At 33.0% G+C, this 16335-nt stretch overlaps 3 protein-coding genes across 3 annotated transcripts; all 3 read left to right on the top strand.

The window, feature by feature from the left end:
- Positions 1-286: 286 nt before the first annotated feature.
- Positions 287-1971, top strand: LOC120139627 (protein SHORT-ROOT-like). The gene has a single exon (XM_039154789.1). It carries the CDS (start codon positions 443-445, stop codon positions 1706-1708), a length of 1266 nt encoding a protein of 421 aa, XP_039010720.1. The 5' UTR covers positions 287-442; the 3' UTR covers positions 1709-1971.
- Positions 1972-10294: 8323 nt separating this feature from the next.
- On the top strand, positions 10295-11610 carry LOC120139629 (60S ribosomal protein L38-like). Its single transcript, XM_039154791.1, has 3 exons — positions 10295-10363; positions 11055-11238; positions 11415-11610. The coding sequence occupies exons 1-3, from the start codon at positions 10361-10363 to the stop codon at positions 11435-11437; spliced, it is 210 nt and encodes a 69-aa protein (XP_039010722.1). The 5' UTR covers positions 10295-10360; the 3' UTR covers positions 11438-11610.
- A 1694-nt stretch (positions 11611-13304) lies between these two features.
- Positions 13305-15863, top strand: LOC120139607 (protein TRIGALACTOSYLDIACYLGLYCEROL 2, chloroplastic-like). Its single transcript, XM_039154772.1, is given in 7 exon segments — positions 13305-14064; positions 14150-14369; positions 14372-14478; positions 14802-14829; positions 14832-14916; positions 15369-15459; positions 15556-15863. Coding segments are annotated over 7 exon segments (1143 nt in total). The 5' UTR covers positions 13305-13545; the 3' UTR covers positions 15649-15863.
- Positions 15864-16335: the final 472 nt, after the last annotated feature.

Here is a 16335-nt window from a genome sequence, read left to right as displayed (position 1 = left end):
AAAACAAACCTTAAACCCATGAATCAAACACCTATTTTCAGTTTTGTTAGAATTGGGATACGCCTTAATTTTTGTGCAACCCTTGAATTTTTCCTGGGTCCGCCTCTAACTATAGCTTAACACCAATTATTTATTTATTATGCACCTCAACATATATATATATATATTTAAGCAAATACATATAATAAATATATTTCTATATATAGTACGATAATGACCCTAAATATAATAGTATGGGCAATATTTTAGAATTCAAAACTTTGTACTTGGCCATTTCTGAATTCGAATGAAATTGAGTTCTGCAAAGGAGTCAAAGGAGGCCTTCCCAAACCATGGAGGACATAATAAGAGCTCTCTTCACTTCAAACGGCGGAGCCACCCCCTGATTCTTCCACTTCAACCGGTCGATCAGCTCGAGCAATGATCTTCGGTAACAGTAGACATGTACAACAACAACAACAATAACAATCTTCATCATCATCATCAGCCTCAAATTAGCCACACATCAACCAGCCGTTCATCAGACTACTCGGCTGGTGGCAGCGGCGACGGGGAGCCTAGTGGCACGGGTAACAAATGGGCATCCAGGCTTCTAAAGGAATGTGCTAGAGCCATCTCCGACAAGGATTCTAGCAAAATCCATCACCTTCTTTGGATGTTAAACGAGTTGTCTTCCCCTTATGGAGACTGTGATCAGAAACTAGCTTCGTATTTCTTGCAGGCACTGTTCTGTAAGGCCACGGAATCGGGACAACGATGCTTTAATACCCTAACTTCCGTCGCCGAAAAGAGCCACTCCTTCGACTCGGCACGGAAGCTGATCCTTAAGTTCCAAGAGGTTAGTCCATGGACAACTTTCGGTCACCTAGCCGCCAATGGTGCAATTTTGGAAGCTTTAGATGGTGAGCCTAAGCTTCACATCATCGACATAAGCAATACCCTTTGCACTCAATGGCCTACTTTGCTAGAAGCTCTGGCCACTCGAAACGACGATACACCACACTTAAAGCTCACGGTCGTCGTCACCGCTAATATCGTAAGATCGGTGATGAAGGAAATAAGCCAGCGAATGGAGAAGTTTGCTAGGTTAATGGGTGTACCCTTTGAGTTTAATGTGATAACTGGACTAAATCACTTAGGTGGGCTCACAAAAGAGGCACTCGGCGTTCTCGAAGATGAAGCCGTCGCAGTGAATTGTATCGGAGCCTTGCGAAGAGTCACCGTCAAGGAAAGAGCCCCTCTGATCCAGATGTTCCGGTCACTGGGGCCTAAAGTTGTGACGGTAGTTGAGGAAGAAGCCGATTTTTCGAGCACTCGATACGAATTCGTCAAATGCTTCGAAGAATGCCTAAGATTCTACACTCTCTACTTTGAAATGCTGGAGGAATGCTTCACCCCAACCAGCAATGAGAAGCTTATGCTCGAAAGGGAGTGCTCAAGGAGCATAGTTAGGGTTTTAGCTTGTGAAGACGGCCAAGACAACGAAAGCGAGTGCGAGAGAAGAGAAAGAGGGAGCCAATGGTCCGAAAGACTCAAGGAAGCATTCTCGCCGGTCGGGTTTAGCGACGACGTAGCGGACGACGTCAAGGCATTGCTAAAAAGGTACAAAGCCGGATGGGGACTCGCACAACCACATCAAAATGAAACAGGACTTTACTTAACATGGAAAGAAGAATCAGTGGTATGGGTATCGGCATGGAAACCCTAGAAACTGAATCATTTGCACTGCATTTATGAAAGAATTTGAAGCAAAACAAAACATGCAGAAGGAGTTCATTGCTTTTTTCATATAAAAATCATAGATATATTTACATATGTGCTTGTCTACTTTTTTTTTCAGCTTTATGCTTTGGAGTTTGTGATGTTCCTTTTTCTGATTTAGATCATTATTCTTGTTTGAAGGTGTTTGAATTTGTGCCTCTGTCTTCTCCATGACAATATCCCATTGCTTCCCTGTATTGATTTTCCTTATTTTGGATCATCAATTTCTCAGAATTTTGTATAAAAATTATGTATTATAAGTTTGCAATAAAAATGTAACAATATCTCTCATTAGGTCCAATATATATATGGTTTTCTTATTATATATATTGAGAAAAAAATGAAAATTTATTTATTTGTTTGTTATTTATCATTATTTATCGATCCGTTTATCTCTTCATTTATCTTACATTACAAATTTTATAATAATCTTTTACCCTTACTAGTTATACTATAAATATAGCCATGTATATAAGTATGCGGATTATATTATTAGATAACTGATTTTGGTTATATTTGAACCGATGGAATGGAATGTTGTTCTTTCTAAGGTTTCGGGTTCAAGTAAAGGTGCACAAAAAATTCGAATATCCGATTTTGCGCAAAAAAATATCCAAAACCGGATTTGGGAAAAATCGGTTTTTTTTTAACCAGATCGGATTTTTCTAAACCGGTTTTTTTACCGGATAAAAAATCGGTTTTTACCCGAAAAAACCCGGTCTGGGTTTAAAAAACTAGACGTTAATATAGCCGTTGGGAGGGTTTTGTGACCGTTTTGACCCTTTTTTTCTTAAAAAAATTACCATTTTACCACCCTAAACATGTATAATTAGGTTGGGGATGTATTTGGTTGATTACAAATTTCTCAAATCTTATTACACAACACCTAAACATCTCTCAAATCTTATTTTTGTAATTTTTTGTTCATCATGAGTAACATGGTTGAATCTTCCGTCGGGAGAAACCTTGAAGTCGTGAGAGTGATCGAACACACTCGAAACAAAGATATTTGGGATCACTACGATTTATGTGAGATGTCAAATGGCTCGAGGAGGGCACGTTGTAAACTTTGTCTAAAGTTGCTTGCACCGGAAGGAAACACAACGTTGAAGAACCATTTGACAAAATCATGCAAGGCACTTCGCTCAAGATCGGATCCAAGTCAATCGAATCTTACACCGCAAGGTGGTGTTTTTGTTTACGACAACAAAAAATTACGAGAAGCATTTACAAAGTTCGTAATTACAAAAGCATTGCCGTTCGACCACTTTGATGATGAAGATTTCACGGCAATAATTCAACAACTAATGCAACCACGTTATACTCAAGTAAGTCGTACTACCCTTAGAAGAGATGCTATAAAAATGTGGCGTACGGCGAGGGAAAAATGATTTTAGGATTCCAAGAACATATTTATGGTGTGTCGCTTACATGTGACGTTTGGAGTTCCCCTCATAATACCGGAAATTCTTTTTTAGCCGTTACGGCACATTGGTTAGATCTAGATAATTGGCAAATGATGAAAAGAACAATCGCGTTTGAATTATTCGGTGAGCCGCATACCGGTGCTAATTTATTTACACTTTAAAAGGGGTGATTTGTCTTTATAAATTAGAAAATAAAGTTTTTTCTATATCATTTGATAATGCATCGAATAATACAAACGCGGTTCCAAGATTGAAAATATTACTTTCACCGATTTTAGACGGTGCGTTTTTTCATACCCGTTGCGTTGCACACATAATTAATTTATCCGTGCAAGTCGGTTTGGAGGTTATTGAGCCGATTAGATTAGAATTTAAAGCAATGATAAAATATGTTCTTTGTAACAACAATAAAAGACTAAATGATTATAAACGATTTTGTAAGTCGGTTAATAAAAAAGCTTTGGGTCCTAATTTGGATTGTTCAACTCGTTGGAACTCAACTTGGATGATGATGCATACCGCCTTAAGGCAAAGGGAAACATTGCAAACATTTCACGATCGACTTTTCGAGAGGGGCCATGTCCCAAACATTTATCCTGATTCGAGTTGGGAAACTATAGCCAAAATAACCGATTTGCTTGAGGTTTTTAAAAATGCAACAACTTTTTTATCTGGTGTTTATTACCCTACTAGCCCGTTGGTTATTAATCAAATATTTTTGTTGGCTACCCAACTAAATGACTTTGAATTTGAAACCGAAGTTTTTCAAGAAATTGGCTTTGCAATTAAGGAAAAACTTTTAAAATATTTTAAGGAGATTCCCCTCATTTTTACTTGTGCCGCCCATTTAAACCCAACATTAAATGTTAGCGGGGTTGAAACACTAATTGAACAAATTGCGTTTGCTTTTAATCTAACCGATGATGAATCCAACTTTGTCCAAAACCAAATAAATTATTTTAACAAATGTTTTCGAGACATGTTTGCAATTTATTTAACTAAATACGGATCAAGTAGTGTAATACACGATCAAATGAGAACAAATGCGGAATCATCTAGTAGATGTCCAAGTAACATAAATTTGTCAATTTTTAACACTCTTATAAATTCTCAATCCAAACGATCACGTACTACCACCCCAAGTAGCGAGTTGGGAAATTACATGTCATGCGATTTTCTATCAAAAATGACATTTGAAGAGTTTGAAAGTTTGAATATTTTGGCTTGGTGGAAAGAAAAGGAAGCACAATTTCCGATTCTAGCCGCCATGACCCGTGATTTACTAACCGTCTAAGCTTCTACGGTAGCTTCGGAATCCGCTTTTTCTGTTAGTGGCAGGGTTATATCGCAACGGAGATCAAGACTAAGTCCCGAGTCGGTGGAAGTATGCATTTGTTTGAAGGATTATTTGGATGGAGCGGCTCGAAAGCAACATATCACCACCCTAGAAGATGCAATTGATGCCGATTTAGAAGCAAACTTACACATTGAAGAAGTCGAACTTGGAATATTCCTTCCAAACGAAGAAGGCGAAGATGATGAAGAAGAGATGGCAATGTAGTTTATTTTTAAACTTTATTTCAATTATCGTAAACTTTGTTTCACTTATCGAACTTGTAAGTTTTTAAGTATTTGAATTTATCGAACTTGGTAGTTTTAAGTATTTGAATTTATCGAACTTGGAAGTATTTAAGTATTTCAATTATCGTAAACTTTGTTGCAATTGATGATGATGTAATTTTAATAATATTAAAATCGGTTTTTTTATAACCGGTTTTTAAAAAAAAAACCGATTTTTTTCAAACCGAAACCGATTACACCGGTTAGGATATTCGACCCTCCAAACCGGTTAGAATCTGAACCGGTTATTTTATAAACCGATTTTTTGTCTATGGGAAAAAACCGGATCGAATAAAAACCGATCGGGATCGAATTGAAATCCGACTTCTGTGCATGTCTAGGTTCAAGCACTACTTCTACAAACATGGACAAACATGGGCGGACCTTTGTGGGTGACAAGAGGAACCTTGGCCCTTCCTATTTTTTTAAGTATTAATTAATATTGTAAAATAAATATATATTTTTGAAAAATAAATAAAGAAAAATCTATTAGGCTCCCTCAATTAAAAAAATACATATTTATGGAAAATAGAAAATACTTTAACCCCCGTTTTAATAAATTTATGGTTCTACCCCTATATGCGTATGTGCGTTGTTAATGATTGAAAAAGATTCTAAACAAATACTACATTAAAATTACATCATATTTTTTATAAAAAAAAGTGATTCTAGTTTATATTTAATGCATTTTGTGTATACATTTCATTGGCATAGATATTTAAACTCCTAATAATATCATTGTTATTTTTTCTAAATTACTAAAAAAATGGACAATGAATGTTTACCTCCAACGATTAAGGATTCTTTTCCCACATGATATGATCAACATGGCCGAGGATAAAATGTCTTTCGTTGTCAGTCTATTTGGACGATTATTTTATGCATCCACATCATAAAAAACACTATAAATAGGGTTATAAGAATCTAGTGTATTTTTATTTTTTAAAATTTAAAAGATACATGATAATGTTATAATTTCATTTGGGGAATATTTTTTTCTCACAATTGATGCATATAATAATTATCCATATGTATGCATCTTGAATCCTTAATTTTTATAGGATAAACCCTTAAATTTAAGGGTGTGTTTGAAAAGTTATTGTTTAATTAGATTTGACAGTAATTATACGGTTGTGGTGTATTAGAATAATTATCTTAATTTGTGGGTCTTGCTGAATTAGGTGTAGAGTGTTGTGAAAAGTCATTTTTAGTGGGATGCATAAGAATTGATGTAATTACATTCCATTTTTTTATAATTAATAAAGGTTAAACTTATGTAAGTATTTAATTACAATTTGTAAAGCTAAATATAACATATAAAATTACAATATAATTACAATTTTACTAGTCAAAATACTTCAGAAATTAAAATTCTTTGTAATTACACCCACATATAACTACTTTAGTAATTATATTTTCTTTTTTTTAAATACATTATAATGTCCAAAAATATCCTAAATACATTATAAAATAACCAAGACAGCCAAACTCTATATTCTCTATATGTTCAATTATGTATTCCCTTAATTAGATATAAGTGTTCCAATAACGCCAAGGTCATAAGTTAGATACATGCAAGGAGTTAATGTTAGAGTTCGACTTGAATTTGATCGAACTCATATTGATTGGGAAACGTTAGAAATCTAATTTGATTGAAAATATGAGGTCTATTATATTTTATGCTGGTTGAAAGTAAGGAATATAATTTGAGCAGATTTCTTGTTATATAAGTTTCTTTTGTAATCAAATTATCATCTCTATAAATAAATAGTCGAAAATAGGGTTAGATATAAAATTATTCATGAGGATTTTTCTTTTATTCTTCTATTTTTGACATAAGTGAAAACTTTTATTTTATGTTCGTAGATTTTCCCGAAAGAATTGTTCACGTAAAATTTTGATATTTATTTTACCGACGATCATTATACTTATCGTTATCTTCTAACTAACAGTTAACAATATTTTAATTGATTAGCAAATATTTATTTTCCTAAAAGAATAATTAGATATAAACATTGAACAATCTTGAAGATAACCCAAACTTATCCAATGAAGAAACCCAAAACATGTCATCATCCCTTTGGAAATTAATTGTAAACAAGAAGTACTTGTTTTAAGGACATCAAATAAAGAGGAAAAAAACTGACATAAAGAGAAAAGGGACCAAAGAAGAGACATTGGTGGCAAACACAAGAATACCAACCAAATCCATGTTTGCCTACCATTGTCTATGTGTAGTGACTTGAATAGCATATTTTTTTTGTGCCTTTACTTACCATTATTTTCTTATTGCTTTACCCCAACATTGTGTAGTGGAAATCAACTTTTCTAGATTTAGATCAGACCCCTTTCTTGTTCATTTCTTATTGGCTTAAAGTAAAAACAAACCCCTAAATTATGATATTTTTTTCCTTTAAGTCCTTAAATTATTATATTTAACCATTCTAAGTTTCATCGTTTTCAGTTATAATTTTTTAGTCAATAAGATTTTGATATGTCACACAAAATTAAGTATTTATTTTGACCAAAAATAATAATTTGGGGACTTGAAGCAAAAAAGGGTATAATTTAGGGGCTTATTTTGAAAAAAAATAGTTTAGGTATTTAAATTGATTAATAGTTTAAGAATTTATTTTAATCAAAAAATAGTTTAGAGATTTAAAGGAAATAATAAGGACTTAAACTAAATGTTTATATATATATATATTTATTTCCCTAATTATTTATTTCTTTTTTCTTTTTTGAATTATAAATGTTTCTTTTTTTTCCAAAGCTTAGCCCTACAATATTAGTAAATCAAATAAAGTTACCTTAATAAGTTTATCAACAAAATTTGAAATATATAATTTTTTAATGAAAATCTATTAAATGATCTCGTAAAAATGAATTTTGATCTTTCTAGAGGTCCAAACAATGATATATATAGAGGTGTGTATTATATTAAGTTAGAAAATATTTTATATTCAATATTGATAATTCAAATCGATTTAATTTATAATAGCATATACAATAATGTAGAGTATTCATAAGCCAACAAACATGCAACAAAGCTTTATAAAGCTGGGCCCAGCTTGAATCATTACTTTATCATTGGAAAAGAAAATATATATATATATATATATATTGGACAAATACTTTATTTATATTTAGTTTTAAAATTTTCTAAATGATATAGTTTTCAATCCTAGGAAATATTATTTTCAAATATATCAGTTAAAAGAAAAGATAATAATTTTTATGTAATCAACATGTACTTTATTCATATTTAGTTGTTGGTTTCCTTAAATAATAAAAGCTCAATCCTATGGGAAATGGTTTTAAAATATAAAAAAATTAAATGTAATATTTATATAATTATAAGTTGGTATAGGAAGATGAGACATTTAATTCATTAGGTAAAGTTAGATATTTAAATATTAATATTATGGATGAAGCAAATTGAAGTGAAAGAGCTGTATTTATTATGAATATTGTTGTTTATGATTTAGACTAATTAGCCATCGGGTATATATGTTTATACAAAATATTTTTTATTAATCTAAGGCGATTACAAGTGGCAGTATCTATTTTAAAGACCCTCAATCATTTGATAATAGACGCTCAAATACCCTGCAGTCGTTGGTGTTCAAATCCGAGACCTCTAAAAATAACAATCATCCATTTTAATAAATATTTTATATAAAATATATATTTCAAAATACTATTCAATAAATAAATATAGGTGGAGTGATAAAGGATTAAAATCTAGATTCATTAGTCTCTTGTTTGAAACTCAAATAATACCTTTAGTTATTTTATTTATTTAAAATGATTTTAAGTATTTTATTTATTTTCCTTTTTAAAATTATACGAACGACATTTACCATGATTCTAATCTTACTAGTACAAAAAAATTCATTGACATAGGTGAATCTTATGACTTGTAATCCTGAAATGTAATCTGAAGTAATGAAATCGAGCTCATGTACAAATAATGAACACGGAGAGTAAATTTCGAAAATCTCAATGAAGTAATCAATGAAGAAAATATAATATTCATAATAAAGATTGCAAGTATAAAAGCCAACATGTAATCATAAATTATAATCACATTTGTAATTCGCATATTTCATAATTGAACACTTTCGTAATTCATATATCATATTAATTCAAATTTAATAACAAGTTGATTACCCAAAAGTAATGTTACATTATGTAAACCAAGCGACCCCTACAGGTAACACACAATAGGCATGTAGTCTTACAACACCTAAAGGTAATGTTACATTCCAATTATCTTTATTTCGTCAATCAATTAATGTAATTTTACATTCATGCTAAATAAATCAAACACAATAATATAATATTCTCAGTCAAATAATATTACATTCCGATAATTTTATTCTCGAAAATAATATTACATTCCATAAATCAAACGCCAAAAATGACACCAATAGACATATAATCTTACATCACCTAAAGGTAACACTGAAATAATAACACATCTAAACATATATCACATCGCCCGAGGACATTTCAAACACATTTTAACCCATATCACAAGTTCTAAATCGATCTCACGACATGATTTTTATATGTAAGAGTGCTAAGATAACTGAAGCTCGCGTTATGATATTTTCACATATTAAATAAGCAACAAAGAAAAGACTCTTGAAGCAAATCACCGCCCCAAGACCCACCTCTGCCGTTCAAAACTTCTGGTGAAAAGCAAGAATCAAACACATCAAGAAAGACAGAGCTGAAACAGAATACCATTTCACCTGTAGACCACAAGTCTGAACAAACGCACCGGATTCAGTGACCAAGTAATGAACAAAGAACATAGCAGACCCAAAGCCAAAGAATAGATCGGGAGGGAAAATAAGAAGAAGACGAGGACTAACCAAGAAGACAAGTTTTAAAACTCAATTTTACTACACTAGTTTCGGAAACTCGGTTCAACTCAAAAAAATTTAAATTTAAATCTAATTATAAAATAGAATTCAAATAACTCAAATAATAACTCAAAATTTCTAATAATTCACATATTGATTTTTAAGTCTGATTTAAACCCTTCAACTATGTATTATATGTATAATTGTATATTTTATATGAAAAATATATAAATATATATAGTGTATAATTATAGAATATTGTTTAAATTAGAATCAAATAATACTATAATATTATAAATCTTTTACAATTAAAATTAAAAAAAATAACAATACAAATCAAAATAAATTTTATAAACTCAACTCAATATAATTTTTTTTAAATAAAATCTAAATTATAAAATAAAACTTATCAATTAAAATAATTTAATTTTTATTCAACTCGACCAAAACTTTTCATTCATGAGCTGACTTCGCATTGTATACCGTCCAAATCAAGTTTTACAAGACTCAACGTAATATAACAACTTAGACAAGGCTAAAACGGGTAAAACAAGAAAAACATTTTAGGGTTTCCTTGAGCGCCTCCATATAATCATTAACTAAGAAAGACAAGTTACCTTTGAGTTTAGTTTATTTTCCCTGCAGAGTGAAGGAGCTCCCCGGAAGGGTCAATTGAAAATGGTTAGATAAATCCTATTCTCTCTTAAATTATTTCATTAGATCTCCGAAACTGATTTTGTTTCGATGCCCAATGGCTCATGTTTCGAAACTGATTTAAAGTGGTTCTTGTAAATGATTATGAGAAATAGTTTGGGTTGTGTATTTAGGAGACGGTTGAAAGACGTGAGCTTTGCCGTAAGAGTATGGTTTTATAAATGGTGCTAAATGATTTTGCTTTAAGTGTATATTTTCTCGTTTTTGTTCAATTGGAACATTTCCAGTGAACTACTTTGTCCTTGGTCTGCTTAAAAATATTAAAACTATTAATCCTATTATTCTTTAGGTATTTCTCTAATGATTTTAAATCATTTGGTGTAGCTGGTCTGGTTTGATGAAAGCTTTATTAAAAGTTTTAAGTAAATTGGCGAGAATTTTAACGAACAAAGTTGAACCATGGGATTAAATCTCTGAGAATTTGAATAAAGTTGAAACATTTGGAATGTTTGTTGATAGTCTCGCTAAATTATATTGTCCTCTATAGCATCCGTTTAGTTTGGTTAGCTTGAATGTGCAGCTTTTCCCCCTCGGTTGTATTCGAGTTGTTTAATCGTCCTGGTTGTGATAGGCTTTAGGCTTATAGGACTTTGGTTTTCTGGTTCTTCTTTATTTCCTATGATTCTATTTGTTTTTTTTTTCATTTTGTGATGCACAGCCTAAGCAAATTCATGAGATCAAGGACTTTCTTCTCACTGCTAGAAGGAAAGATGCGCGCTCGGTAAAAATCAAGAAAAGCAAAGATGCTGTCAAGTTCAAGGTCCGCTGCTCGAAATACCTGTACACCCTCTGTGTGTCCGATGCCGAGAAGGCTGACAAATTGAAGCAGTCTCTTCCACCAGGTAATTCACGATGGAGGAGCCTTTTTTTCATTCCTTGTTTTTATTTAAAATTCGGTGTTGATATTTGAAATGAACAAACATGATGCGTCCTGAAAATAAGAATCATAAGGATATTTGTTATCATGTTGATAAACATTTCAAGGTTCTTGGTCCTGACATTGTTTTCATGTTTGCAGGTTTGAGCGTTCAGGACCTGTGAAAATTACAACTTCCCTAAGCTTCTCAGTTCAATTAACGGGAGATGAAAACTAGATTTTGACTTGTAGTTTACTGCTTGCATTTCGTTTTGCAATAATCAAAAGCTTTTGTAATGAAATATTTGTTCGGTGTTTTTATGGACGTTAGTATTATTAATCGGACCCTTTGTTTTAATATCCGTGTGTAGCCTACTAGCAAAACTTGTATATATCACAAGATTGAAAACTATTGGACAAATGGCTTATAACTGTGATGCTAAAGCAGTACCCCAAACTTTCCGGCTATGTCACTTTGTTTTCATCGGACGGAATGGTAATCAAACAAAACAAGCAATGGCCGTGGAAGGTAAAAGGGGCACTGAAGATAGGTTTTGGATTGAAGATGCTCCGAGCTGCTGCTATTGACAGTCGGTGGTTCTACCATCCATGGTTACTTGGTTCTGTTTTGGTTTTGCTGGGGACTTTTTCTGCACTTCCCTCGTCTCCTTTGGTATGCTCTTCAATGGTTTATGTTGTTCTCGACTGAAGTTTGTTCAATTGGGCGTTAAATTTTTGTGTTTTCACAAGTCAAAAAGCTTTTAGTTCCTTTGGCTTAATTGAATGGATCTCAGTAGTTGTAGTGTCTGATGGTAATATTTTATTCATGCAAAATCTGTCATATGCATAATAAATCTAACTACTTAATTAGGAATAAAATCCCACTTTCTCCTCTCTCTTTTCTCCTTTTTCTTTTCTCTATACCTATTTCTTATATGTACAGAATACGATCCAAAAATCGACTAAGTAATCATTGCCAATGTCATTACCTTGATCATTATCAATCATTGTCTATGATGGCTAATGAAATCTAAATTTTATTATAAGATTCGTTTCAATTTCCTCGTTTAGTCTATCAAATTAAATTCTCAATAATCTCTATCCAAAATTAGAAAATCACCAAAAGAAATTATTATTATTTTTATCCATGATCTATGTTATCCAATGTTAAATGATCTTTATCATAGGATATATTTTCCTTTTCACCGATAAAAGTTTTCTCTACCGTTTGAATCATCAAATGAAACTCATAATCTTTGAGACACTAAAAAGATAAAAAAAAAATTAAAATGGGTGCACGTGGATGCCATGTTAATAAAAATTAATCTACATCGATACACATTGATTTTATGTCACCCTTCCATTTTTTTTAACGCTCTGAGTGACCAAATTAACAACCAAATCGAAAGTTTAATAAGACAATTACTTTTTTAAACTTTAATAATCAAAATAGAAGTGAAAAATGAAGTGAAGCAGTCGACTTTGCAAATTTCCCTTATTATTATTAACCACTTGTTAATTGTTTGTCTTCTTCATTTCGAACAAAATGACTGAACTACGGTCTCCGATTCGTGAAGGGAAAAGCCTAGCCAGCTCTAAAGGTGCTCATGAAACCTTAATTCTCCCTTTCAAAGTGTTTGGTTAACGAGATAATTTTAAGGAAAATTGTAAGATATCTCTTAACTGTGAATTTTAATTTTTAATTTTTAATTTTTTTTTTTACTTTTTCTTCTGCTTCTCTATTTGAAATATTAGGTTCGTAACTTCCGATTATTGAATTAATAATTTGATATGATCTTCAGTTATTTGGCTTGTAATTGTTCTATTGAATAAATGCGATGATTTTCTTCTTCATCTTAAGCAGTTTATTTCCCCCTTTTTTTTCTATATCTTTCTCTTCACTTCTCCTTCAAGCCGCAGTGAATTGAATTTAATAGATGTTGGAGTTGTTTCTTTCAACTCCAACCTAGCCTTTTGCTTCTTAATTTCATTCTATTTTTAGAGGTGGTGATTAACACTACATCGTAGTCACTGACCTGGTTATTTTTCAAGCGTGGTTGATGGTATTTTAAGTAGTCGATTTAACTTCATTTTTTTTATCTGTGGTGTTGTATTCTTCGTTCAACTGATGGAATCTCAGTTGTGTTGCCTTTCAGTTAAATGGAAGCCTTGGCCGCTGAACATTTAGAGAGAATTTGTATTTTTTTGTTCTGTATTTAGCTAAAAAGGGATAGCATTGTTAACAAATTGGGTTGCATAGTATTCATAGCGTTTAGCTTTCAAATATCTGAAAATGGTTGGAAATTCACTATTCAAGATTCCAACATGCCCATCTTTGTCTTCTTCAACTCTGACCACCATCCCGCCTTGTTCTCGGAGAATCGTTCCATGTCTTCCACCTAAACCAAGAACGAGGCCGGCAAAAGTTAGAGTTATGTCTGCTAGTACTGAGAATAACCCACCACCTGGTTCTTCAGAGGAAAGGAATCCACTTGCTGTTGTTTTAGATATTCCTCAGAATATTTGGAGGCAAACTTCACGTCCACTGAGTGATTTTGGGTTTGGTCGTAGAAGCATTTGGGAAGGTGGGGTTGGGTTGTTTCTTGTGTCAGGTACTGTGCTTCTTGCGCTTTCTCTGGCTTGGTTGAGGGGCTTTCAGATTCGTTCTAAATTCCGGAAGTACCTAGCAGTGTTTGAATTTGCTCAGGCATCTGGTATTTGCACTGGAACACCTGTTAGGATTAGAGGGGTGACTGTAGGCAATGTTGTACGTGTTAATCCATCCCTGAGAAGTATAGAAGCAGTTGTTGAGGTACGTTTCAGGATAACAAATTTTCTGTAATATATACTTGTGGTTTTGTTTGTGTATGCACCAACATTGTTGTCATCATTCTTAGGTTGAAGATGATAAGATCATTATACCTCGAAATTCGCTGATTGAGGTCAACCAATCTGGTCTTTTGATGGAAACTCTGATTGATATCACACCAAGGGATCCAATTCCGTCACCTTCAGTGGGACCTCTAGATGCTGACTGCTTTAAGGAAGGCTTAATTGTATGTGATAGACAAAAGATAAAGGGAGAACAAGGGGTAAGTCTGGATGAGTTGGTAGGGATGTCACCCGTCTTGCTCGTCAAATGGAGGAAATTGGTATTGCCAACACCTATTCACTTGCTGAGCGAGTTGCTGCTGTTATTCAGGATGCAAAGCCCCTGCTCACAAAGGTGTGCAATGTTTTGTTAAATTTTATGTTTTATTGATGAAATTTCTTTTTCTAAACTAGATTGCTGAGAGTTCTATTATAAGCATGAAAGAAGTGAATGGGCCTGCTACATTATCTTTTCTCTTCTTTTTTTTTTTTTTTACTCTGTGAGTTCTGTTTGAATGATTTATTATTACACCCACACTGTAGCCTGAGGAGCATAAATCTAGAAGTTTATGTCTGTACGTGTTTCCCTGATCTCTAATGATTGGATAAACATTCTAATCTGAACTTTTGATGGATTCTCATGCTCAAAATTTTGAATTGGATGTAGTGATTTTTCAGATTGAAGCCATGGCCGAAGATGTGCAACCTTGTTGGCCGAGCTTCATGATAGTGGTCTGCTTAAGGAGGTTGAGAATTTGACAAGAAGCCTAACACAAGCCTCTGAGGATTTGAGGTGAATTCTCTATTCTTTCTTGATTATAATTTATTATGATGTGCTTGTCATAAAGAGTTGCTCCCACATGCTATATCTAAGAATTGTTTTCAGAAATAAAAGGTCTGGTGGTGCCTCATGATTTCTATTTTCTAGGTAATGTCTGGAAATGCATCAAACAATAATCTTAATTCTTACATTTTACATAGTCACCTTCCATCTCCACGCCGTGTTATGGAGTCTTTTATGATTTTACCATTGTGTTCAATGGTTAGCATATATTACTGCTACAATCAACCCTGTCTCCAGCTACCTAGGTATCAATCGTTGCTCCCACAGTTAAGTCAGTTGTAGATGTTGCATCATGAATTCAATCTAGATCCTTGAATTTGGAATAGCAAATTTAAAAATGCTGTGGCTCAATAAATTATTAGTAATGTATGAGCTTACAACTACAGTTCCATTCTGTGCAGAAGGGTGCATTCATCCATTATGACCCCTGAGAATACGGAATTGATTCAAAAATCAATTTATACTCTGATTTTCACTTTGAAGAATATCGAGGTAAAAATTTGCTTACCTGTTACTAGCATTCCTCTCAATTGTTATTTAAATCTTCGAATTCACATCTATCCTGCCTCTCTTCTTTTACCTTTTCAGAATATAAGTTCTGATATACTGGGATTCACGGGGGATGAGTCTACAAGAAAGAATCTAAAATCACTTATCAAGTCGCTTAGCAGGATGTTGTGATTGTGAAGACAAGTGAAAAGAAGACAATAATTGATTACAGTTTCCGAACTCAAAACTGGTTTGTCTTTTCCATTGTTATAAAGGGGGAGATATTGAAGTGAAGCTTCTGGTTTGTACTGTTCTTGTCCGTTGCAATTTCTTGGAAAATCTTGATGCTTGAGGTATTTGTCGAACACCTTTTACTAGTATAAATGCAAATTAATTTTTTTCAATTGCTAATTAGTAGTTGCAAACTGTTGCTGTGATTGAATGAAAGTGGAAAACATTCTCGAAGCAACTGATCACAGGGTTTGATGCAAGTAAGTGCATTTCATCATCGTTTCACTATGGTTTTGTTGGTTTCCCAAATCTTAGGGGTGGGGGAGGATTTGAACGTTACATTAAATCTAATCTTTTTATTGTTTCGCTATGGTTTTACTGGTTTTTCAAATAACATGGTAGATGAATCTCTTGCCTTTCATTTTGTTTCCCATTTTCTTCTCTCTTGGCTTGAGTTCTGGACTCGCAGAATAATCGGACCCTTAAGATCCTGAATTTATCATGTTTACCGGAAGGGAAATTCTTATGATATTGCAGAATCATTCATGTATGCTCAATGGACAGAAAATTTGTTTACAAATACCAAAAGTAGGTTTTCCTCGGCCTCTGCCCGTATGTTCCATCTCCTTAGAAGGAAACGCCCAAAGT

Source organism: Hibiscus syriacus, unplaced genomic scaffold, assembly GCF_006381635.1.
Source record: "Hibiscus syriacus cultivar Baekdansim isolate YM2019G1 unplaced genomic scaffold, ASM638163v2 tig00110764_pilon, whole genome shotgun sequence".
NCBI lineage: Eukaryota > Viridiplantae > Streptophyta > Magnoliopsida > Malvales > Malvaceae > Hibiscus > Hibiscus syriacus.
Note: the sequence above shows the minus strand (reverse complement) of the source record. Positions and strands in the feature narration are given on the sequence as shown.

Excerpts from the sequence above, each read along its gene's own strand:
- LOC120139629 (XM_039154791.1), top strand. Across the intron at positions 11,239-11,414 it reads GAAGCAGTCTCTTCCACCAG|GTTTGAGCGTTCAGGACCTG; the intron begins GTAATTCACGAT and ends TCATGTTTGCAG.
- LOC120139627 (XM_039154789.1), top strand. The coding sequence starts at position 443 with ATGTACAACAACAACAACAATAACAATCTTCATCATCATCATCAGCCT.